The sequence below is a fragment of the Stylophora pistillata genome, chromosome 4 (genome assembly GCF_964205215.1).
Source record: "Stylophora pistillata chromosome 4, jaStyPist1.2, whole genome shotgun sequence".
In the NCBI taxonomy this organism is placed as follows: Eukaryota; Metazoa; Cnidaria; class Anthozoa; order Scleractinia; family Pocilloporidae; genus Stylophora; species Stylophora pistillata.
In genome coordinates this window covers 35,700,358-35,718,451 of record NC_142522.1, presented here as the reverse complement: position 1 = coordinate 35,718,451, position 18,094 = coordinate 35,700,358, and the positions used below count along the sequence as shown (strand labels likewise).

At 39.1% G+C, this 18,094-nt stretch overlaps 1 protein-coding gene across 3 annotated transcripts in view; it reads right to left on the bottom strand.

Annotated features, from left to right (window-relative positions):
* The window catches only part of LOC111327840 (uncharacterized), a 55,631-nt gene that overhangs the window by 31,375 nt on the left and 6,162 nt on the right, over nucleotides 1-18,094 (bottom strand). For 2 of the 3 annotated variants that reach the window (XM_088759127.1, XM_088759126.1), the window contains exons 3-18: nucleotides 13,850-14,270; nucleotides 12,553-12,977; nucleotides 10,888-11,007; nucleotides 10,770-10,802; nucleotides 9,958-10,320; nucleotides 9,487-9,507; nucleotides 8,758-9,096; nucleotides 8,178-8,516; nucleotides 7,580-7,973; nucleotides 6,646-7,082; nucleotides 5,659-5,772; nucleotides 4,855-5,263; nucleotides 3,077-3,489; nucleotides 2,424-2,540; nucleotides 1,773-2,002; nucleotides 531-718 (exon numbers count right to left, since the gene is read on the bottom strand). In XM_088759127.1, the coding sequence (XP_088615253.1) occupies nucleotides 531-718; nucleotides 1,773-2,002; nucleotides 2,424-2,540; nucleotides 3,077-3,489; nucleotides 4,855-5,263; nucleotides 5,659-5,772; nucleotides 6,646-7,082; nucleotides 7,580-7,973; nucleotides 8,178-8,516; nucleotides 8,758-9,096; nucleotides 9,487-9,507; nucleotides 9,958-10,320; nucleotides 10,770-10,802; nucleotides 10,888-11,007; nucleotides 12,553-12,977; nucleotides 13,850-14,270 (4,363 nt within the window). Of the gene's footprint in view, nucleotides 1-530; nucleotides 719-1,772; nucleotides 2,003-2,423; nucleotides 2,541-3,076; nucleotides 3,490-4,854; nucleotides 5,264-5,658; nucleotides 5,773-6,645; nucleotides 7,083-7,579; nucleotides 7,974-8,177; nucleotides 8,517-8,757; nucleotides 9,097-9,486; nucleotides 9,508-9,957; nucleotides 10,321-10,769; nucleotides 10,803-10,887; nucleotides 11,008-12,552; nucleotides 12,978-13,849; nucleotides 14,271-14,768; nucleotides 14,821-18,094 lie in introns of those variants that run through there. The other variant, XM_088759128.1, reaches the window with a different exon arrangement.

Sequence of the window (18,094 nt, the reverse complement as noted above, 5' to 3'; positions counted from 1 at the left end):
ATCATTAGGGCTTTTTGTTTCTCTCGTGGAAGAGATAGCCTCTCCCAATCGAGGGTGGAGAGAAGGTGGTTTAAGCTCGTATCAAAGGGTAAATTAGAAATAATTCTGGCTGCTCGATTCTGTAACTTTTGGAGCTTATCGCTTAAGTAGCCACTTAAACAGTCCCAGACGGGGCTGCAGTAACCAAAATGGGGCATAATCAAAGCGTTATAAATTTGAATTGCAGTTTCTTTGGATATAAAGGGCCGTACACGTTTTAGGGCGCCTATAGCTGAAGAGACTTTCATGCAAATCTCTTCAAAGTGGCTACCCCAAGAGAGTTGGGCATCTATAGTAAGACCCAAAGATTTGGTCTTGTCGACTCTCTTGATAATTTGGTCATCAATTCTGATTTCTAAGTCGTTACATTGGGCAGATAGTCTTTGTCTTGATCCAATAATCATTAACTCTGTTTTAGCAACATTTAGACTAAGGTAGTTCATTCTTTCTTTTTAGCTACTCTACTGACTCTAGGGGTTTAAAGTGCTTACCCACTCTTCGGATCAACAGCGATTCCACGAGGGCTATATAATGAGGTTGAAACTAAAGTCTTTCTGAATCTGCCGTCCAGTTTTGCCACTTCAATCCTCTCAAAGATGAAATCAGTCCAGTAAACCAAACCACTCTCCCATTCAACAGCGATACCATCCACTTGTCCCAGATCGTCTCTTATAATGACCTTTATCAATGAAGCACATGGTACATTAACCAACAAAATGCATCAAATTTTGTGAAAATAAAACTGTCCATTCCCCATTTCTGTCCCACTCGATATACCTGTGTGTATATTCAGGGAAGAAGGATAATATCATTTCAACCAATGAAAAATTGTAAGTCTATCTTTTTCGTAAGGTGGTTCTTGCTGCAATTTATAAAGCCTTTTCTAGTCCAGTAGCTTTAGATTACACCCCTTTCTTATGGACTAAAGTGGTGAAACATCAAAGTTACTTATATAACAGATTATATGTATATGTGCACGATCCTTCGCAGTAAAGCACTATTTAAGCAATAGTGAAAATCAGACCTGAAAAAAATTCAGGCCTGTACGAGATTCGAACCACTGACCTCTGCGATACTAGTGCAGCGCTCTACCAATTGAGCTAACAAGCCAATTGCTTAAATAGTGCTTTACTGCGAAGGATCGTGCACATATACGTTTCATAACCGCAGTTCATATATATGTATTTCATATGTTTGTTGTTTGATAACAGATTATAGTTTGACAAGATGGCCTTGATCGTCATGAGTAGCCTAAAAGGTTATTTATAACATAATTAAAGCAAAGCGCGCGCTCTGATTGGTCAATTTAGCGTCCTCCATTTGCCCATGGGTGTACGTTGCTGACGTGAGCAAATGCAAAGACTATTTTTCCGCGCGCGCTTGTTTTTTTCTGGTCACGTAAGATTTGTCAAATAAAAGGGAACTCTTTTGCTACAATGTATCAATGTTATGTTATAAAACAAATGGTAAACACGACAGCGTAGACTATAGAGTTATGGATGCACTTGGGAGGTTTGCTAAGCACACAAGAAGCTAGAGTCGCTCTCGGCTATCGCCTCGCGCGACTCTTACGTTTCTTTCGTGCTTAGCAACCTCCCGCGTGCATCCATAACTCTATAGTCTACGCTGTGGTGTTTACCATTTGTTATTTCTCAAGGTCTCAATCTGGCTTACAGTCCTAGCTATAGTGCTGGCTTAGTAATTGAAAAAAAGCAAACAAGAAAATCTATTACCTCACTTTCGCCAGTGACGAGGTTCATTCGATTTAAAGTCCAGAGGGCGTTATCGCTCCAAAATACCATTCTCTCCCGATGGTCTATATCAATTGCACCTCCCTTAATGACATCATCCTTCACTGTCTTAGGGTTGACGTAAGTCTTGTTAGTGGAATCCAAATGAAAACATTTGATGTGATGGTCGTCAATGAAATAGATACTTGGGTCATCGGTGCAGCCAAAAACATCTTAAAAGATTAAAAAAGAGTGTTATTTTAAATATACAATATACTTGGAATTATATCCTATGAAAACTATGATGAACACCCTTTCGGCCTAGACCTTTCGGGAATGGCTTAAAGACCATTAAGATCAAACTTTCATCCCTTGAGAGTTACATGATACGCTAAATTATACACACAATAGAACTTAAAAGATCTTTCGGAGTACAGACTAATAGATGACGTAAACACCGACAAAAGTTTTCTTTTTTTTCCTTCCGACCACATTGTGACGTCATCTGTTATCTATTGCTGAAACAGAAACTTCTTAAAGAGGCACAGCCACCATTGTCATAGTATGCTGTTCCAATGATGCTCTTTTCCATTTCTCTCAGACTTGCTTAATTTAACCGAAGTTATTAAATTTCAAGTGCTGTTTACAACTTACTCGTAATGTTAATGCTCTCAACACAGGGAGTAACGGTTTCGGCGGTACATGCACATTTATAGCCACCAGGTTTCAAAAGGCAAAGATGACCGCATTCTTCAACACATGGATGATAATCTAGACAAAATTTGATTACTAACCATCAGTGTCTTGAAATGAAGAATGAAAAATACCTTCTCTTCATTAAGCATAGCGTGATGAACTTTGAAATGTTTGAATAATTTTAGCAAACGAAGTCGGAAAGGGACCCTCTCTGGAATCAATATTCAAAACTCTATGTAGCATTTCGAATTTGGAGACGTCAACTATACAGAGCGAGAAATATGTTTGGCAGTCAGTACCGTTCTCTTTTTTCAATAAGAATTATTTCTTCAGCTTGAGAAGGTCATTGATAAGACCAAGTCAGCCGGTAATCCTACTATTTCTGTGGGAGATTAATCAGGAAAATTGGTTGTGCCAGAAAAGTAACGCAGATTCTCTGACAGAAAAGGAGGTATATGTAGAGCATGTGTTTGTCTCTCTGCAAAGAATTTCGAGTTGAGAGAAAAACATTGATACAAATATTCAAAATTTCGACCCATAGCAGGATAGTTTTACATAATGGTAGCCTAACTTCAATGCCTTTAAAGCCTATATCTAACCATTCAAATTACCTTGTACATCATCAGGGTTAAATATGTTGACGCCTCTTGGTGTGTACTGGTAAGGAATCAGCTGGACAACGACCGATTTCGGACCTCTGCTGGCTCTTATGACGTTTCCTAGCAACCAGTCCGTCCAGTAAAAATAGTGAGCATCAAGAGCAAGCCCCAGGGGGTAATGTAAGTAATTGCTATAGTTGATATGATACACAATTTCACTTTTTGGATATCGAAGGTCGATGTACTGCAAGCTAGGATCCTGATCTCCTACCCAATATAAAACGTTTTCGTCCACATCTATAGCTAGTGCGGTGGGTCGCTGATAGGGAAATTCATTGAACTCCACTATTGGGGTTATATCGCTTCCGTCCAGTTGAGCTCTGTTGATCATCGGTGGGTTTCCCCAGGCAGAGTAGTACATATATCTAAGTTCACAGAAGCATTTGTGTTTAAAGAGTACCTTATCATCAGCGTTATTGACTTTTAGTCAAAACAAGTATGTCTTTACAGTTTACAAACATTTGAAAGCATTGAAAAAATTCTTAAAAAAATATGATAATAGTAATATTAATAGTAATAATAATGATAATAACATAATCTGGGAGCGAGAGATTACAAGCTTATAATATCCTGTCTGGAAGAGGTTTTTAATTTTTTTTTTTTTGGTTTTTTCGGAGAAGAAAGTCTCATTAGGAGTGGCCAACCAGTCTTTATTGGAGCTTATCATGGTCATTTCATGATAGAGAGATCAGAAGTGTCGAGGCTTACCCCTTGGTTAGGATGCTAATCTAATGGTTATACTGCCTGGCGCAGTATAACTATGCTTGCTCCGGGCAGGTGGGGCTCGTCAGCCATGGAAGGCTGCTCACCTAAGAGATGGGAACTCCGATAATAAACACACGGACGGATGGGGTTCAATAGCCTTGTCCGGCAACCCACCTAGGAGACAGAAACTCCAAGTAAAACCTACGGTCCGAGGACCTCGCTGTCATCATCCCAGCTTGCTGGGCCATGGCAGATGAACCTCGTGCTCAAAGGGTGGAGCCAGTCTGCGCACACTGTACTTCACCGAAAAATCCTTAGTACAGGCCGAAGGACACGTCCACGTTCTGCGTCCAAGCATTCAAAGCCTTACAGCGATGGGAAAGGGGCGAAATTGGCAGGTAGAAGATATCACTGGAAGCCATAGTCACGATCCTGCATGCAAGCGGCTCAGGACAGATGGTCACCTGGTTGTCGACCTGGAGGCGACGACACCAATCGGCAACATTTTGAGCGACTAGGCAGCCCTATTTAGGGAGAGCACTGCCTGCTCCACATGGAGAGGGGCGATAGAAAAGGTTCGCCTAGAGAAAGCTCGCCTCCTCATCAATCTGATGGAAACGGAGATCCAGGACTTACTAGCAAAGAAGAGGGCGGCTCATCAAGCCCACCTAGCACAACTGACCTGTCCTGTGAAGAGGGCTAGTGCTCTACAGCGCAGACTCAGAAGGATAAAGAACGATTGGTGGGACCACCTGGCTATGAAAACTCAGCTGTGTGCTGACGCTCTAATGAATCTAATGAAGATAACCTCAAGATAATTCACGATGTTTGTATTTCCCATCAGGAAATTCGAGAAATGAAATAAATAGACCTCTCGATTTCTATGCAAGAAAAGAGGGACCAAAGAGTACCCGCAACAGCCACAAAAGAGGTGTCAATGCTCGGATCTTTTCATTTTGTTCGTTGAGTGCACATGTAGAACTTGTTTACATTACAATTTCAAATACAATTATAAACGGACTCACCCTCGTTGGGTATCAATCGCCAGGCCAACCAGATCATGCGTTTGGCTCTGAATAAGAACTGTCCTGAACTTTCCATCGAGTTTGGCGACTTCAACTGTTTTCTTATCTCTGTCAGTGAAATATATATTTCCTGCATAGCTGTCCACAGCAATTGCCACAGAGTAGCTCACATTTTGTACAATTACTTCCTCATCTGTACCATCCAGGTTGGATCGCGCAATATGTTTCATTGTCAAGTCCGTCCAGTAAATCTTCTCCATTGCAGAGTGAGATGCGATAGCAGATGGGCAGGCCACGTTCTCAAGAGGCAGAGTATTTGCCACTGAAAACAGGTCATCTGCACCCAATGGAGACTTGTAGATCTCGCTGAAGTAACACTCGGTATGCAGAATTAACCGGTGATACCTACCTGCAGAAAAAAGAAATCCAAACAAAAAATGAGTAATGTACTCAAATATCGGAAAACAAAATGAAAGGAAAGAAATTTAGTATACGCTAATTCGAATCAAAGGAGAATAATTCTTTCCTCGCTGAGAATTTTTGTGCTGGTAAGTGCCATCACTAAGTTCCACACAACACAAGGAATACCCCGCAAAAATGGCATTGTGCGTTATTCAGGCTATAAGAATAAATATTGCCACAATATTGAATAAGAACGAAAGAGCTCTATGATAAAAGACTAGGGCGTTGAATAAATGTACAAAGCAGGACTAGGCAGTAAGATATCAACTTTGTGTGGTAAGCTGAAAGTTAATGAACGCGCCGTAGGGCAGTAAGTACTTATAGGGCACTCGGTAATCTTACATGTGGTGGAGTTTACCAGCTCCATGTCGTTGGGGCACACACAATGTGGTCCGGAAGGAGTATTGAGGCAAAGGTGACTACATTGCTGGTCACTCCGCTGGCATCCACGGGGGGCTGTAAACAGAATTGTGCACATAATTATGTTTTGGCTAACCCAGGTGTTTTAGAAATAAGCCACTTCCTTATAGCATAAATCTCGAGGCTGAAATATTTTGCAGAAAATTAAAAGTTGGCCGGAAAGTTTTGAAGATTTTTATTTTTGCATTTTCATCCCATTTTTCAGTAGGCCACAAGAGTACCATTTTTCTAATAAATCTAAGTTAACATTTATTCCAAAGGAAAGGAATGACAAGGACACATCGAAACCAGTCGCTAGACATTTCAATTTACCTAATCATTCTAAGCAACATATGGCAATCTGCGGTCCTTCCTTACACTTAGGTAGCACGGAAAACCGTAAAACTCTTGAACAAAAGCTCATCTTTCAAACCGGTAGTCTAAATCCCACAGGGATTAACGAACGCTTTTCATTCCACTCATTTATTCATGTTTTTCTCGTTGCCATGTTCCCACCAATAACGTAGCTCCATATTCTACCTTTAAAAGCGCACACAACCCGCAATTCCTCTATTCGCTCCGACGAAGGGCTAACGCTCGAAACGTCAGCTTTTGCAATCGTTACGGTGGCCAATTTACCATTTTAACTTTGTTGATATATCCAAATTATTTATTACGTGGCCTAAGAAGGAGAAATTCAAATCAGATTAGTTGGGATCATCAGCCGACAACTGCCAACCGAATTCCTCTCGCGTGATGCGATTTGTTTGTGAAATTGTGCTGAGTTTTATGCGTGCATCACTGATTGGAATTTGAATAAGATTCCAGAGTATCAGTCATAAACCTTGCTAATAAAACAGTAGTGCCACAAACGGTAAACCAATGAAGACCATTAAGAAGTTGGCTCTCGGTTGGTTTGAAATTACTTACCCGTGTGGAAAATGTTGTCTTTGTCATAAGAATCTATACCCCAGGTGTACCTCATCAAGTCAATTACTTTGGAGATGTTGCTATTCTGCTGCGAAAAATTTCCAGGACCAGCTAATTGAGAGCTGTAAATGCCACCATCCCATGCGTCGCCGCTTCCTAAATCCGTCACGTACACGGTGTCATGATGAATGGCCAAGTCTATCGGATCTATTATCTCTCTAGTTATGAAGGCGTAGTTCTGACGAGTTTGTAAATCAATGTAATATACTTCGAAAACACCTCTATCGGTCCAGTACAAACGATTCAAATCGTAATCTACCGTCAACCCACTGGGATAGGAATCTTCTGTCAAAGTGATAATGACCTGTTGATTATTTCCATCCAAGTCTGCTCTTTCAATCGTTGGCGGGAATCCTTGGCTTGCCCAATAAATGTGTCTGAATGAAGGCAGGTATAATTTCATGAATACATTTAATTACGATGATTCTATATCATATCCATACAACAAATGGCGGAGTTACGACTGCGAACAGACCTTTCTTACTTTTCCACCTATAATCTTTTGTTGAGCTCGATGCTTGGGTTGTTTTCAGATTTTGCAATAAATGAAGCCTTTACAGAAAGGATCACTTCAATCTGATAGTGAATAGGTGTGTGTCAGTTAATTTTTTTTTTAATCCACAGAAGTATCCTGTAACATTTCAGCTCTATCATACCATGTACGTTAATATGATGAAGTCTTTAACTTTTCGCACTGTGCCTAAGGCGAAAAACATTTCTAGTTAGCACTACAGCAAGCTAAAAATGTCATTCCACAGTAATTCCCTTTTTCTGCATTTTTTTCTTAGGGTACTTGTGTGAAAAATAAAAACAAAGGAGAATGAGGAGCATAATCTTCGTTCTACAATTGGCAAAGACTCGATTGAACACTCACCCATTTTTAAGGTCCAAAGCTAGTCCCTCTGGCCAAACTGTAGAAATCAAACCTGTTCGGTGCTTCCCATCCAAGGTAGCCACATCAATTCTGTATTTAGAACTGTCTGTGAAGTAGATGTTGCGGGTAAGATGATCGATTGCTAGACGGTTTGCGTAATAAATACCATTGACAATAGTCTCAGCATTGCTTCCATTAAGATGTGAACGCTGGATTATCCCTGGACCATATTCTGCAAAATACACGAGCTCTTCTATGGGATCAAAGCCGACAGCAGAAACGCCGCGAAGATGATCAATTGGTAAAGGGGCGGCTCGGTGGTCGTCTCCTTCTAAGTTGACTTGAAATATAATTCCGCGCCAGTGTTCAGAAAACAGCAGGCTTTTCTTGCTGTCTGTTGAAAAGAAAGAAAAAAAGGGTAAAAAACTTTTGTGGTTTTCAATGAATTTTTGCAAGGGTCCGTGCATGGAAATCAGTACTATTAAATGGAAACTTATCAGAGTAACATCGACTAACGCGGAGCGAAAAGCATTTTTTAACTTGATAACGTGGTACGATACGAAAGTGGTATTAGAAGAGTAGAAATGCTGTCTCATACCGTAAGACGGCAGAGCACTCTCATTTGTCTGGCAAATAACACCGGCATCTTGGAGGTGTGAGCAATCATGATTTCCCCATCCTCCATGAGGGCAGTCATAGATACTGGATTCATTTCCCAAACAGTTTACTTCGTCCAGCCAAATCTGCCCAGAACCAACATCGTAAGCAGAAATGATAGGAGCAGCCAAGGCGCCACTGTAGTTTAGCATGCGACAGATCACATTGGCGTCTTTAAGGTCCCAGCCATCGTCGCATATCGTGCCCCATCGGTCCTTGTGGAAGATTTCAACCCTGCCTTCATTTTCACTTGTCCCCTCAACCAAGCGAATTATGTTGTCTATAGATTAACAGAAGATTATTAATAATTTTTTTCCAGTGGGGTTTGTTATTACTCTACAATTACGGCCTTCTCTTGTGTATTTTTTATCTGGGACAGGAGACTCAATCCGTGGGGTACTAAACTAATACGTCACCTTTGGCGCGATCAAACCCATAAACTTCGCGCGCAGTCGCAGGTAGAATTTATACAAATTATAGAAGGTAAGTCCCTAATGTTATTTCTTGTCGGCTGAACTTACCTGGAGGTATAACAGGCTTAGGTATACAGTACACTCCAGCATCACGCGCATGAGTACAGACACCATTGTAATTCCCCCAGCCTAAATGTGGACATTCTGACAAGGAAGTTTCATTTCCAAGGCACTGTAAGTTATCCAACCATATTTCACCAGTCCCAGTCCCGTACCGTCCACAACACATAGTCGACCAAGCTCCTTCAAATCCTAGCATTCTGCAGATTACATGTGCGTCTTTGATATCAAAATCGTTGTCGCATATTGTACCCACTTTTCCATCATGTGTGATTTCTACAAAACCTTCGTGTTTAGTAGGCCCTCCGCGTAACTGAATTGTTATATCTACAAGGAAAGAAAATGCAAGGCTGTTGGAATATATTTCAGGCGTACAGAATGTATCATCTCGTAGATTACCTATATTTTCTGTGAAGTGTCCTGGAAATTTTATTGTGTATCGTTGAGGTTACCATGATTATCGAAGATAATAAACCAGAAGAGGTTCCTGTCTCTAACTAAAAAGTAAGCTGGGGGAATGCTTAACCTTTACGCTCAATTTTGACACATTTTCAGTTTAGCCAAATTCCTTTGACATGTTATTTATAAAAATGAGTTGAAAAGTAAATTTCCAGTGGCAATGGTTGCTATTGATCTATTCATTTATGAGCTTCCATGCAATCTAACGTTACCAGCCAAATTAGTTAGATAAATTGAATAGGTTAGAACATCTCTTACTTGCAGGTAGTCCTTTGGTCACTGCAAAACAATAAAAAAGAGATACTCATCTCAATTATCAGAGTGGTGACACAAAAACTGAATGATAATTTTAGTCATCTAAGTCAAGTTCGAAGAGTGATAAGAACAATTATTGATCACTCCCAGTCTTTCTTTTCCTGAAGCTATCTACTTCAGTGGTGACAACTCCACGAGTAAGCCTCAAGTTGTAAAGATGTCTCTGATCTTTTTCTACAAGTCAGACGATAAAAATGATGAAAACAGTGAAATTTGTGATATACCTTCTTTATAATAAAAGGTACTTAGGCCTGAGTATGTTTTTTTTGTCTTCAATCTGAATGATAACGATTAAGAACTTATATGGCGCTTGACATAGTTTAAAAAGGCACTTGCCAGAAAATTAACCCTACAAAAACCTAGCTTGGAATTGTAAACGATTCAACACAAGTTAACAGCTAATCAAAAACTCACTATTTGGAGCGACTACCGGTGGTGTTGGAGCACTGTCGTTTTTACATTTAACACCAACATCTTCGAAGTGGCCACAATTTGTCTGGCCCCATCCACGGTGCTTACACTCCATTAGTGAGTCCTCGTCTCCCCGACATTTCAAATTGTCGAGCCAAATTCGAGAATCGTCTGATCCAGAACCGTAATACCCAACGAACTCAGCTCCACTGTGATTGAGCATGCGGCACACGACCTGAGCATCTCGCATGTCAAAGTGATCATCACAAACTGTTCCCCATTCATTGGGTTGTCCCTTCATCCGGACTTCAATTCTTCCCTCGAGAATCGATGGCGCGTTTCCAAACATTAGCCTAACCTCGATTGCTGTATGGGAGAAAAAATTATTAATGAGATCTATATATTCTTACTTCGACTATTGTTGTGTTTGTTTTGTAATGTTAGTTTTTGTTTCCTTTTTCTTCCCTTTGTTGCTGTTGTTATTTATTTCCAGTAAGTTTTGGTTTGGCTGTCTTTTGATATTGACTTTTTCATAAACAGTCAGTTAAAATTTGCTCAGACTGATGTTTTTCCCATTGCCATAAAATTTCGTACTCACGGCTTAACCTCTCATTTTAAAATCGCCTCACTCTGATCAAAGAAAAGCTGCCGTTCATTTCGTTACAACCAAAAGTTTATCACTGCCCCTTGGAATCTCTTTCTGCACGATTTAAATACAGCTTATTACTCGTTGAGGAATATGTACGATAATAAGAGTTGATCTGAGAAACTCTAATTAGAAATTCGTAATATAATTTAAATATGAGGAGACTAACCTGCTACAGGTGGTTTGGGAGGCTGTCCAGTGGCTGTAAAACCCCAAAACAAGAAATGCACAAGGTCAGGTTTAGAAGAGATTTCCTCAAAGAACGAAATTCATTTTCTATGACTTACCGTTACAAGTAACATTATCTGGCAGCAGTTTGAAACCATTTGAGCATGCGCACTGGAAGCCAGTCGGGGTCAACAAACAAAGATGAGTGCATTTTGAGTCGGTTTGGCAGTCAGCCATGCCTATAGAAATGAAAAGAAAAAAAAAAAAGAAACATTGACAGTACAAGGCTAAATATTCCCGATATTCTACTACGTCTTAATTTTATCTCTAGCTATATATAAGTAGAAGCTTGTAAGGGGTCCCACAAACAATGCTGATCAGTCTCAAACACGCTGCCTGGAGGATCACTGAAGCGATCGTGGGCTCTTGAAATAACGTAAATAAGAGCAGAAATGTAATGGTCAAGAGGCCAACTCCAATGTAGCTTTGTTAGTTTATTAGCTCGACGTTTCGAGCTAATAAACCAACAAAGCTACATTGGAGTTGGCCTCCTGACCATTACATTTCTGCTCTTATATATATATATATATATATATATATATTGGCTCGAGGCCTTTTAACTTGTTATATATATGTATATATATATATATATATATATATATATATATAAAGAATAAAAAGGTAAACCAAACGATGAGCTCCCAGTAGAAGGATCCAAGGAGGATACAGTGCTTCAATGAAAATGTAAAACGATGATACATGAAGCAAACTTCTAATTGTTCCAGCTTTAATGCGACGTTTCGGCCTTCGGCCTTCTTCAGGTGGAACGCATTTACATAAAAACTAAAAACTAAAAGTTCTAGTAGGTTTACAGAATGACCTGAATTTATACTAAACGTAAGAAATATAAATAGTATTGCGTAATGCACTCCAGACCTAAAAATAGAATATAATAATGAGTAAAAGGCAAGAATGTGCAAGGGGCGAAATAACCACGATTGGTTGCGAAGAACTCAATTACATTGTGTAAATGATGCCCTAATTACGTATTATAGCGGACGCGATTTTTGGATCTGAATTCGCGTCTTTTGTTAAGTCCGTGGGGACTAAGTGTACAAAGTTGTGCGGTCCAGTAGGCCTCTCTCGTAAGTAATAATCTATCAATATAAGCTGCGTCCCCTTGGCTGGTAATTTTCTCAATAACAATAAAATTAATTTCAGAAATTTCGTGTTTGGTACAATAGAAGTGGACTGCAAGCTCGCACGTTTTTTTTGTTTGTTCGCATAGATGACTTGTGATTACGAAAACCCACAATACGTGGGTTCTACTTCCACTGAATTCAAGCTGCAATACGTGGGTTCTACTTCCACTGAATTCAAGGTGCGTTTTCGCCTTTTTATTTTGACGGAGTGTTTGCCTGAGTTGCCTTAAGTTACAGGAAACCAAGGACCTAGAGTGGTCTGTTGACTTTCTTGATTTACTTAGAGGGTGTGTTCAAGTTCCTTTAATAACCCAGGCAGTGTAATTAGGATGATGGACCATGACTCCCTTTGTCACTGAAATAGCTGATGTTTTGGAAAAAGAAACATCTATGATGATAGAACATGTTGTTTTTCTGAAAGAAAACTAAGGAGTTTTGCAAAGACAATATTTTCGTCGGGAAAGATGAGGATTGTAAATTTTCTTTTCACGATCACCACGGTTTATTATTCAAAAATATTTACATCTTCTTGCGTGGCGAAAAATAACTAAAAAATTACCTCAATAAGTGCTTTCAACATACCTGACGGCTCCCTAGATGAACTATTCAGAGCGATACGATAGGTCATCTTTTCGGTCAACCACCCCATGTTCCTTAAATGTTCTCCTGCAGTGACATTTATCCTCTCGATACTACGGCTTCGTAGCTCGCTTGCGTACAGAATATCCTCGTACAATGTCAGACCATAGGAGTACAAATTTTGACTTGTGGTCGTATGTACCGTTTCCGCGTTATTTGTTTGATCCAACTTCATTCGCTCTACGATATCAGTTTGTGCATCCACCCAATACAACAGATTAGAAGAGAAGTCTATGACCAAACCATTGATTAAAAGTTTTGGAATAATTCCTGGATGCTCTTCCATTATGATTGTTCTCTCCGTTCCAGCAAGGGTAGCTCGTTCGATCCTGGGATAGTCCCATCCAGTTTCAGACCAGTACATGTAACTGAAAAAAAAAAACCACAGCGTTGTATATGTTGTAGTTCAATTTTATACTTGGTTCAAATTTTATTTTCCTTTGTTCTCGGTCATGTTAATGTATTATGATGAGTTTGAAACAAAGGAAAATAAAATTTGAACCAAGGATAAAATTGAACTACAACATATATACCAAAACAGTGGATGGCGTTGAAGGCGCGCCCTGATTGGCTATTCGACCTCGGAATATACGTATTCATTGAATATAGGAGCGACCTACCCTCAATCATCAACTGTATCATGTCAATCTACACCTTTCTTTGCAATTGCCAATTTGCAAATTACCCTTGGCCTCTTCTTCAAAACGAGGGTGCTCAACCATTCTTGTGAAAATGAGTTTAATTTGCATGTGAATGAAACGTATTATCATATGAAAGGATGAGCACCAGGACTCGTTTTGAAAATGAGGCCAAGGGTAATTCGGAAATGGGCCATTGCGTACATAATTTTTTGTCTCTATTGTTGTTTGTTCCATGAGTATTATGTAGTATACAATTTAAATTCAACTTCGAACTTTGTAAATATTCTTGAACTGAAAATGACGGTAGTTACTGTCGGTAGTTACCTGGTGTCTTTCAGAAATATCATTTATTTTCTCAAATTCGTTACACATCTACTCCTATCAAGACCAAATGGTCTTTTCTGTTATAAATTTAAAGTATCTGCTAGCTCTATGAAAGCTAGATTTGTTTGGCAAATGTGATTTTACAGATAACAATCAGTTCTGTTCAGTAAACATATACTACGTAGAAACTCTAAAATACTCACTGAAATTCCGATATTTTAAAATCTATTGCTACTTGTAACTACGCTCGCTAAATAACCATTAACTGAACTTACCCATTCCGAGAATCCACCACGATTGCCCGAGGATTTGCCACATTTTCCCAAAAGAGCGTCTTTCTGTAAGACCCATCAATGCGAGCAACTTCAATTGTTTCGTGCAAATAGTCTGTCCAGTAGATTAGAGCAGACTCCCATTCCACTGCAATGTCATGCACCTCGCCCAAACCATCTAATATTTTTTGTTTGGTGGCACCGGCAGAGAGACGCATTCTGTTAATAGTTGTGGTACTGCCATATTCACTCCAGAAAATCCAACCAGGCCTTACATATAAGGCCAAAGATCTGACTTCATTTAGACCCGATATCAGAACTCCTTGCACTGAAACGTTTCTTGTGCTTATGTACCTGATACTGTCTCGGTTAGCATAGAAGATGAGCGGAGAAGCACCGCTACCAGCAGCCTCGAGCTCAGAACCTAAATAAGGTAAAACGTTCATTCTTTTGTTACAAGATAACATTAAGTTGAAAACCGAGTGAACGCAATTGAAAATATGTATCACAGCTCTTCAGCTGAAATGCTTTATAATCAATTTATCACTTCAGACTTAACAAATTTGTGTCTCGTATCTATGAGACATATTGTGACTCCCATATTTAGCGAGTATCTCATAAAGGTTTAGCTCTGAAAAAAGCCGAGAGGCTTTTTTGCAACTGATAAATGGTTTCCTTAGAGATTTTGTAGGTGTTTTATTTATATGCTTATTCAGGAATGCTCCACATTTCCATTGGCAAAGCATGATTACAAAATGAATAGGAGTTGTATAATGGTTACAAAATTCTTCCTCTGAGACGATGCGTTCGAACGATTCAGCCAATAATAAAAAGAAGTTTGGTCAGGATAAGACTCACACAAAACACTTAAGGGGTTGAAGGTAAAGCAGTCCCGCAAAGGAACTGAATAAGGAAAACTTACATGTAGGGTGAAGAATATCTCGCGGATTGCAAATCATACATTTAGAAATTTGGGCAAAATGTTCAAGATGCAAGAACTGGAGCGAACGATGAAGATCCGGCCTTGAAATAAATTGTTTTTCTCTTTTCCCTTGCCTTTTCCCTCGTCAAAGGCAGCCACCTTGTGCCTACCTTGTGGTAGGCCAAAACCAATATGAAACAAGAACAACTTATGATAACAAAACTTATACGAATTGCAAATGACAACTAACTGTTGGTAAAATTTTCAAGATGCAGGAACTGTGAAGAAAAATATTGCTTCTGCCTGAAGCACATTATTCTAATTTTTTCCTTCCTTGGTAAAGTCATAGGTACCAAACTGGTATAGAAAGACCAAAATTGAATAAGAACAACTTGAGATCGAGAAAGTTTACCTAAATTGCTAATGATAAATTTGGAAACATTGGCAAACGTTTTAAAGATGTACGAGCCGTGACGTACGACGATACTCGTGTCTTTTGTGAAGCATTTCAAGTTCTAGCAAAGGAAGCAGGAGAGGATTAGCGTGTCAAAGGGCCTTCTCTCCTAGGGGTATGTCTTTATGAGCAAGTAAACCGGAAAAGAGGCTTTGTTTTACGCTGAGAAACTCAGATCACAATAAAATATCAAACATATTGAACTTTGTCCGAGACCATAAGGGAGATCTGTACGTTCACATTCGTGAATTTTGATTGAGGTTCGTGAGGGCTCTTGACCTCTTAGACATTCGAACGTTCTAAATGTCGCTAGAAATGCACGACTAGACATTTATTAGCAGTATCAATCGAAAATGTTGAACTAATTTTTTCCTTCCTTGGTAAGGTCATAGGTACCAAACTTGTATAGAAAGACCAAAATTGAATAAGAACAACTTGAGATCGAGAAAGTTTACCTGAATTACTAATTATAAATTTGGAAACATTGGCAAACGTTTTAAAGATGCACGAGCCGTGACGTGCGATGATACTCGTGTCTTTTGTGAAGCATTTCAAGTTCTAGCAAAGGAAGCAGGAGAGGATTAGCGTGTCAAAGGGCCTTCTCTCTTAGGGGTATGTTTTTATGAGCAAGTAAACCGGAAAAGAGGCTTTGTTTTACGCTGAGAAACTCAGATCACAATAAAATATTAAACATATTGAACTTTGTCCGAGACCATAAGGGAGATCTGTACGTTCACATTCGTGAATTTTGATTGAGGTTCGTAAGAGCTCTTGACCTCTTAGACATTCGAACGTTCTAAATGTCGCTAGAAATGCACGACTAGCCATTTATTAGCAGTATCAATCGAAAATGTTGAACTAGCTCGGGTGTGCTTACATGAGCAAATAGTACGGGTATGTTTTTTTAGGAGCAAATAAACCGGAATAGAAGCTTTGTTGTACACTGAGAAGCTCTCAACACAAATGAAATGTTAAACATGTTGAACTTTGTCCGGGACCATGTGGGAGATCTGTTCTCTCACCTTCTCGAAAACCCGTTTTCGCGAATTTTGTTTAAGGTTCGGGAGAGCTCTTGACCTTTCAGAAGTTTCCGACGTTCTAGTTGCCGTCAGAAACGGGCGATTAGCCATCTATTAGCAGTATCAATCAGAAATGTTTGACTGACCTTAGATTACATAATCTATCCATAAGTTATATAATCTGTGGTCGGTAATCGATTACTGATCAGCGGTAACCACTGAAAACAACTTGACTCAATCATTATGACTCAGCATCTGATAGCCGCTTTGAGGTCAATGGATGACCAGCGGTCACATTGACAAAATAAGTAACAAAGATATCAAGGAACTCTTTAAAAACTTTTTTCTACATATATGTACATCAGAGCCATTTTGCTAAAACGTTGAAAGGTTAAGAAAGTGCAAGGAACATACGTAACTTAAGACAATAACAATTAAAAGCGATTTTTGTTCATTTGCATAGAGCTGAAAACATTCATTGCAAATTGAAGTTCAGTTGAGTTATCTTTTTTTTTTTTTGGAAAATTCTAGAGTTCATTCTAAAATGTTATTGTCATTCTCAACTTGGAAGAGCGTGAAAATGAATTCCCTCAAACAATAAAAGAAAACAATAAAAGCAAAGCCGCTTTTTTTAATTAGCATGATAAAGGTTAGTTTGCTGGGACAAATTGTTTTCTTAAGTAGCCTGATCAGCCTAGTAGTTCAATAGGAAAAGTTGAGTTTTCCATTAAATGGAGCAGTCATGACGGAGCTTAAAACATTGAGAGGCTTACCTTGTCACATGAACCCAGAAAACAAAGAAGTTGCGGTGGGAAAAGCCGATGGGAGAAAAAGAAAACCGTCTGAACATAATTAAAAAACAGACACGTTTCGACAGTTTAATTAATTACTATTTCGAGCTGCTTCTGAGTGGCGAAATTGCGTAGGCGTAAGAAAAGACCAACTTGCAGAATAAAGAATTGGTTCGAATAACTGTGCAATTTCTGGAACTTGAGCCAGGAAAATGTTATCATTTACCTCTATACTACGAAAGATGTAATTGAAACTTGAAATGTTTTTAGGTTGAATAACCTTCGTCTGACAAAAGAGCTGTTTGCGGGTCTAAAGTCCTCTCTTTGGTTCATTGTCATTGTAATTGCTTTTATTTTTTTCATCGATAATCATTCCAGTTCACGATCCTTTCCAAGCTCCTCAGGAAAAAAGTTCCTCCTTCCATTTGCATTGAATCAGAATTGGAAAATAAAGCAACTTGGAGGATAACAAGTACTTTGTGAATAGTAGGAAATATTACAGAGCATTGTCGAAGAGGCCACAAGATAACAAATACCAAAGTATTGATAATAAACTTGTAGCCTAAGGGCATTTGTGAGTGGTTAGTAAAACAAAATTCCAAAGCATTCTTTCAAAGGCACGAATTTTCGTTTCATTTGTCTCAAAGTATCCTTAAGTTGATATTCTTTCATGTAAAACTGCGAAAACTCAAAGGGCGAGATTTCTAGCTCGAATATGACATTGTTATTCCAAGAGGGATCCTAACAAACTAATAAAAATGCAAGACTAAAGTCGTTTAAAACGTTGTTTTGTTCAATTTGTGCTTATGCAAGCTGCGAGTAATGTTTATTTGGTAAACAGTCAAAAAATAAATTAAAAACGACAGGTCTCATATCAAAGGCTAAAAATCATTCATATTACATCAGATATTGGTTGACGATTCAACCATGGAAGTGGCACTCCAGTGCTTACTTCCACTTTCAAAAGCCTTGGCTGCAAAACGGAACTTGCCCGATCACAAAATCCGGCTGCCGGTCATTATTTTTTGGAAGACCGAACAAGAATGGAGGAATTGTTATTGT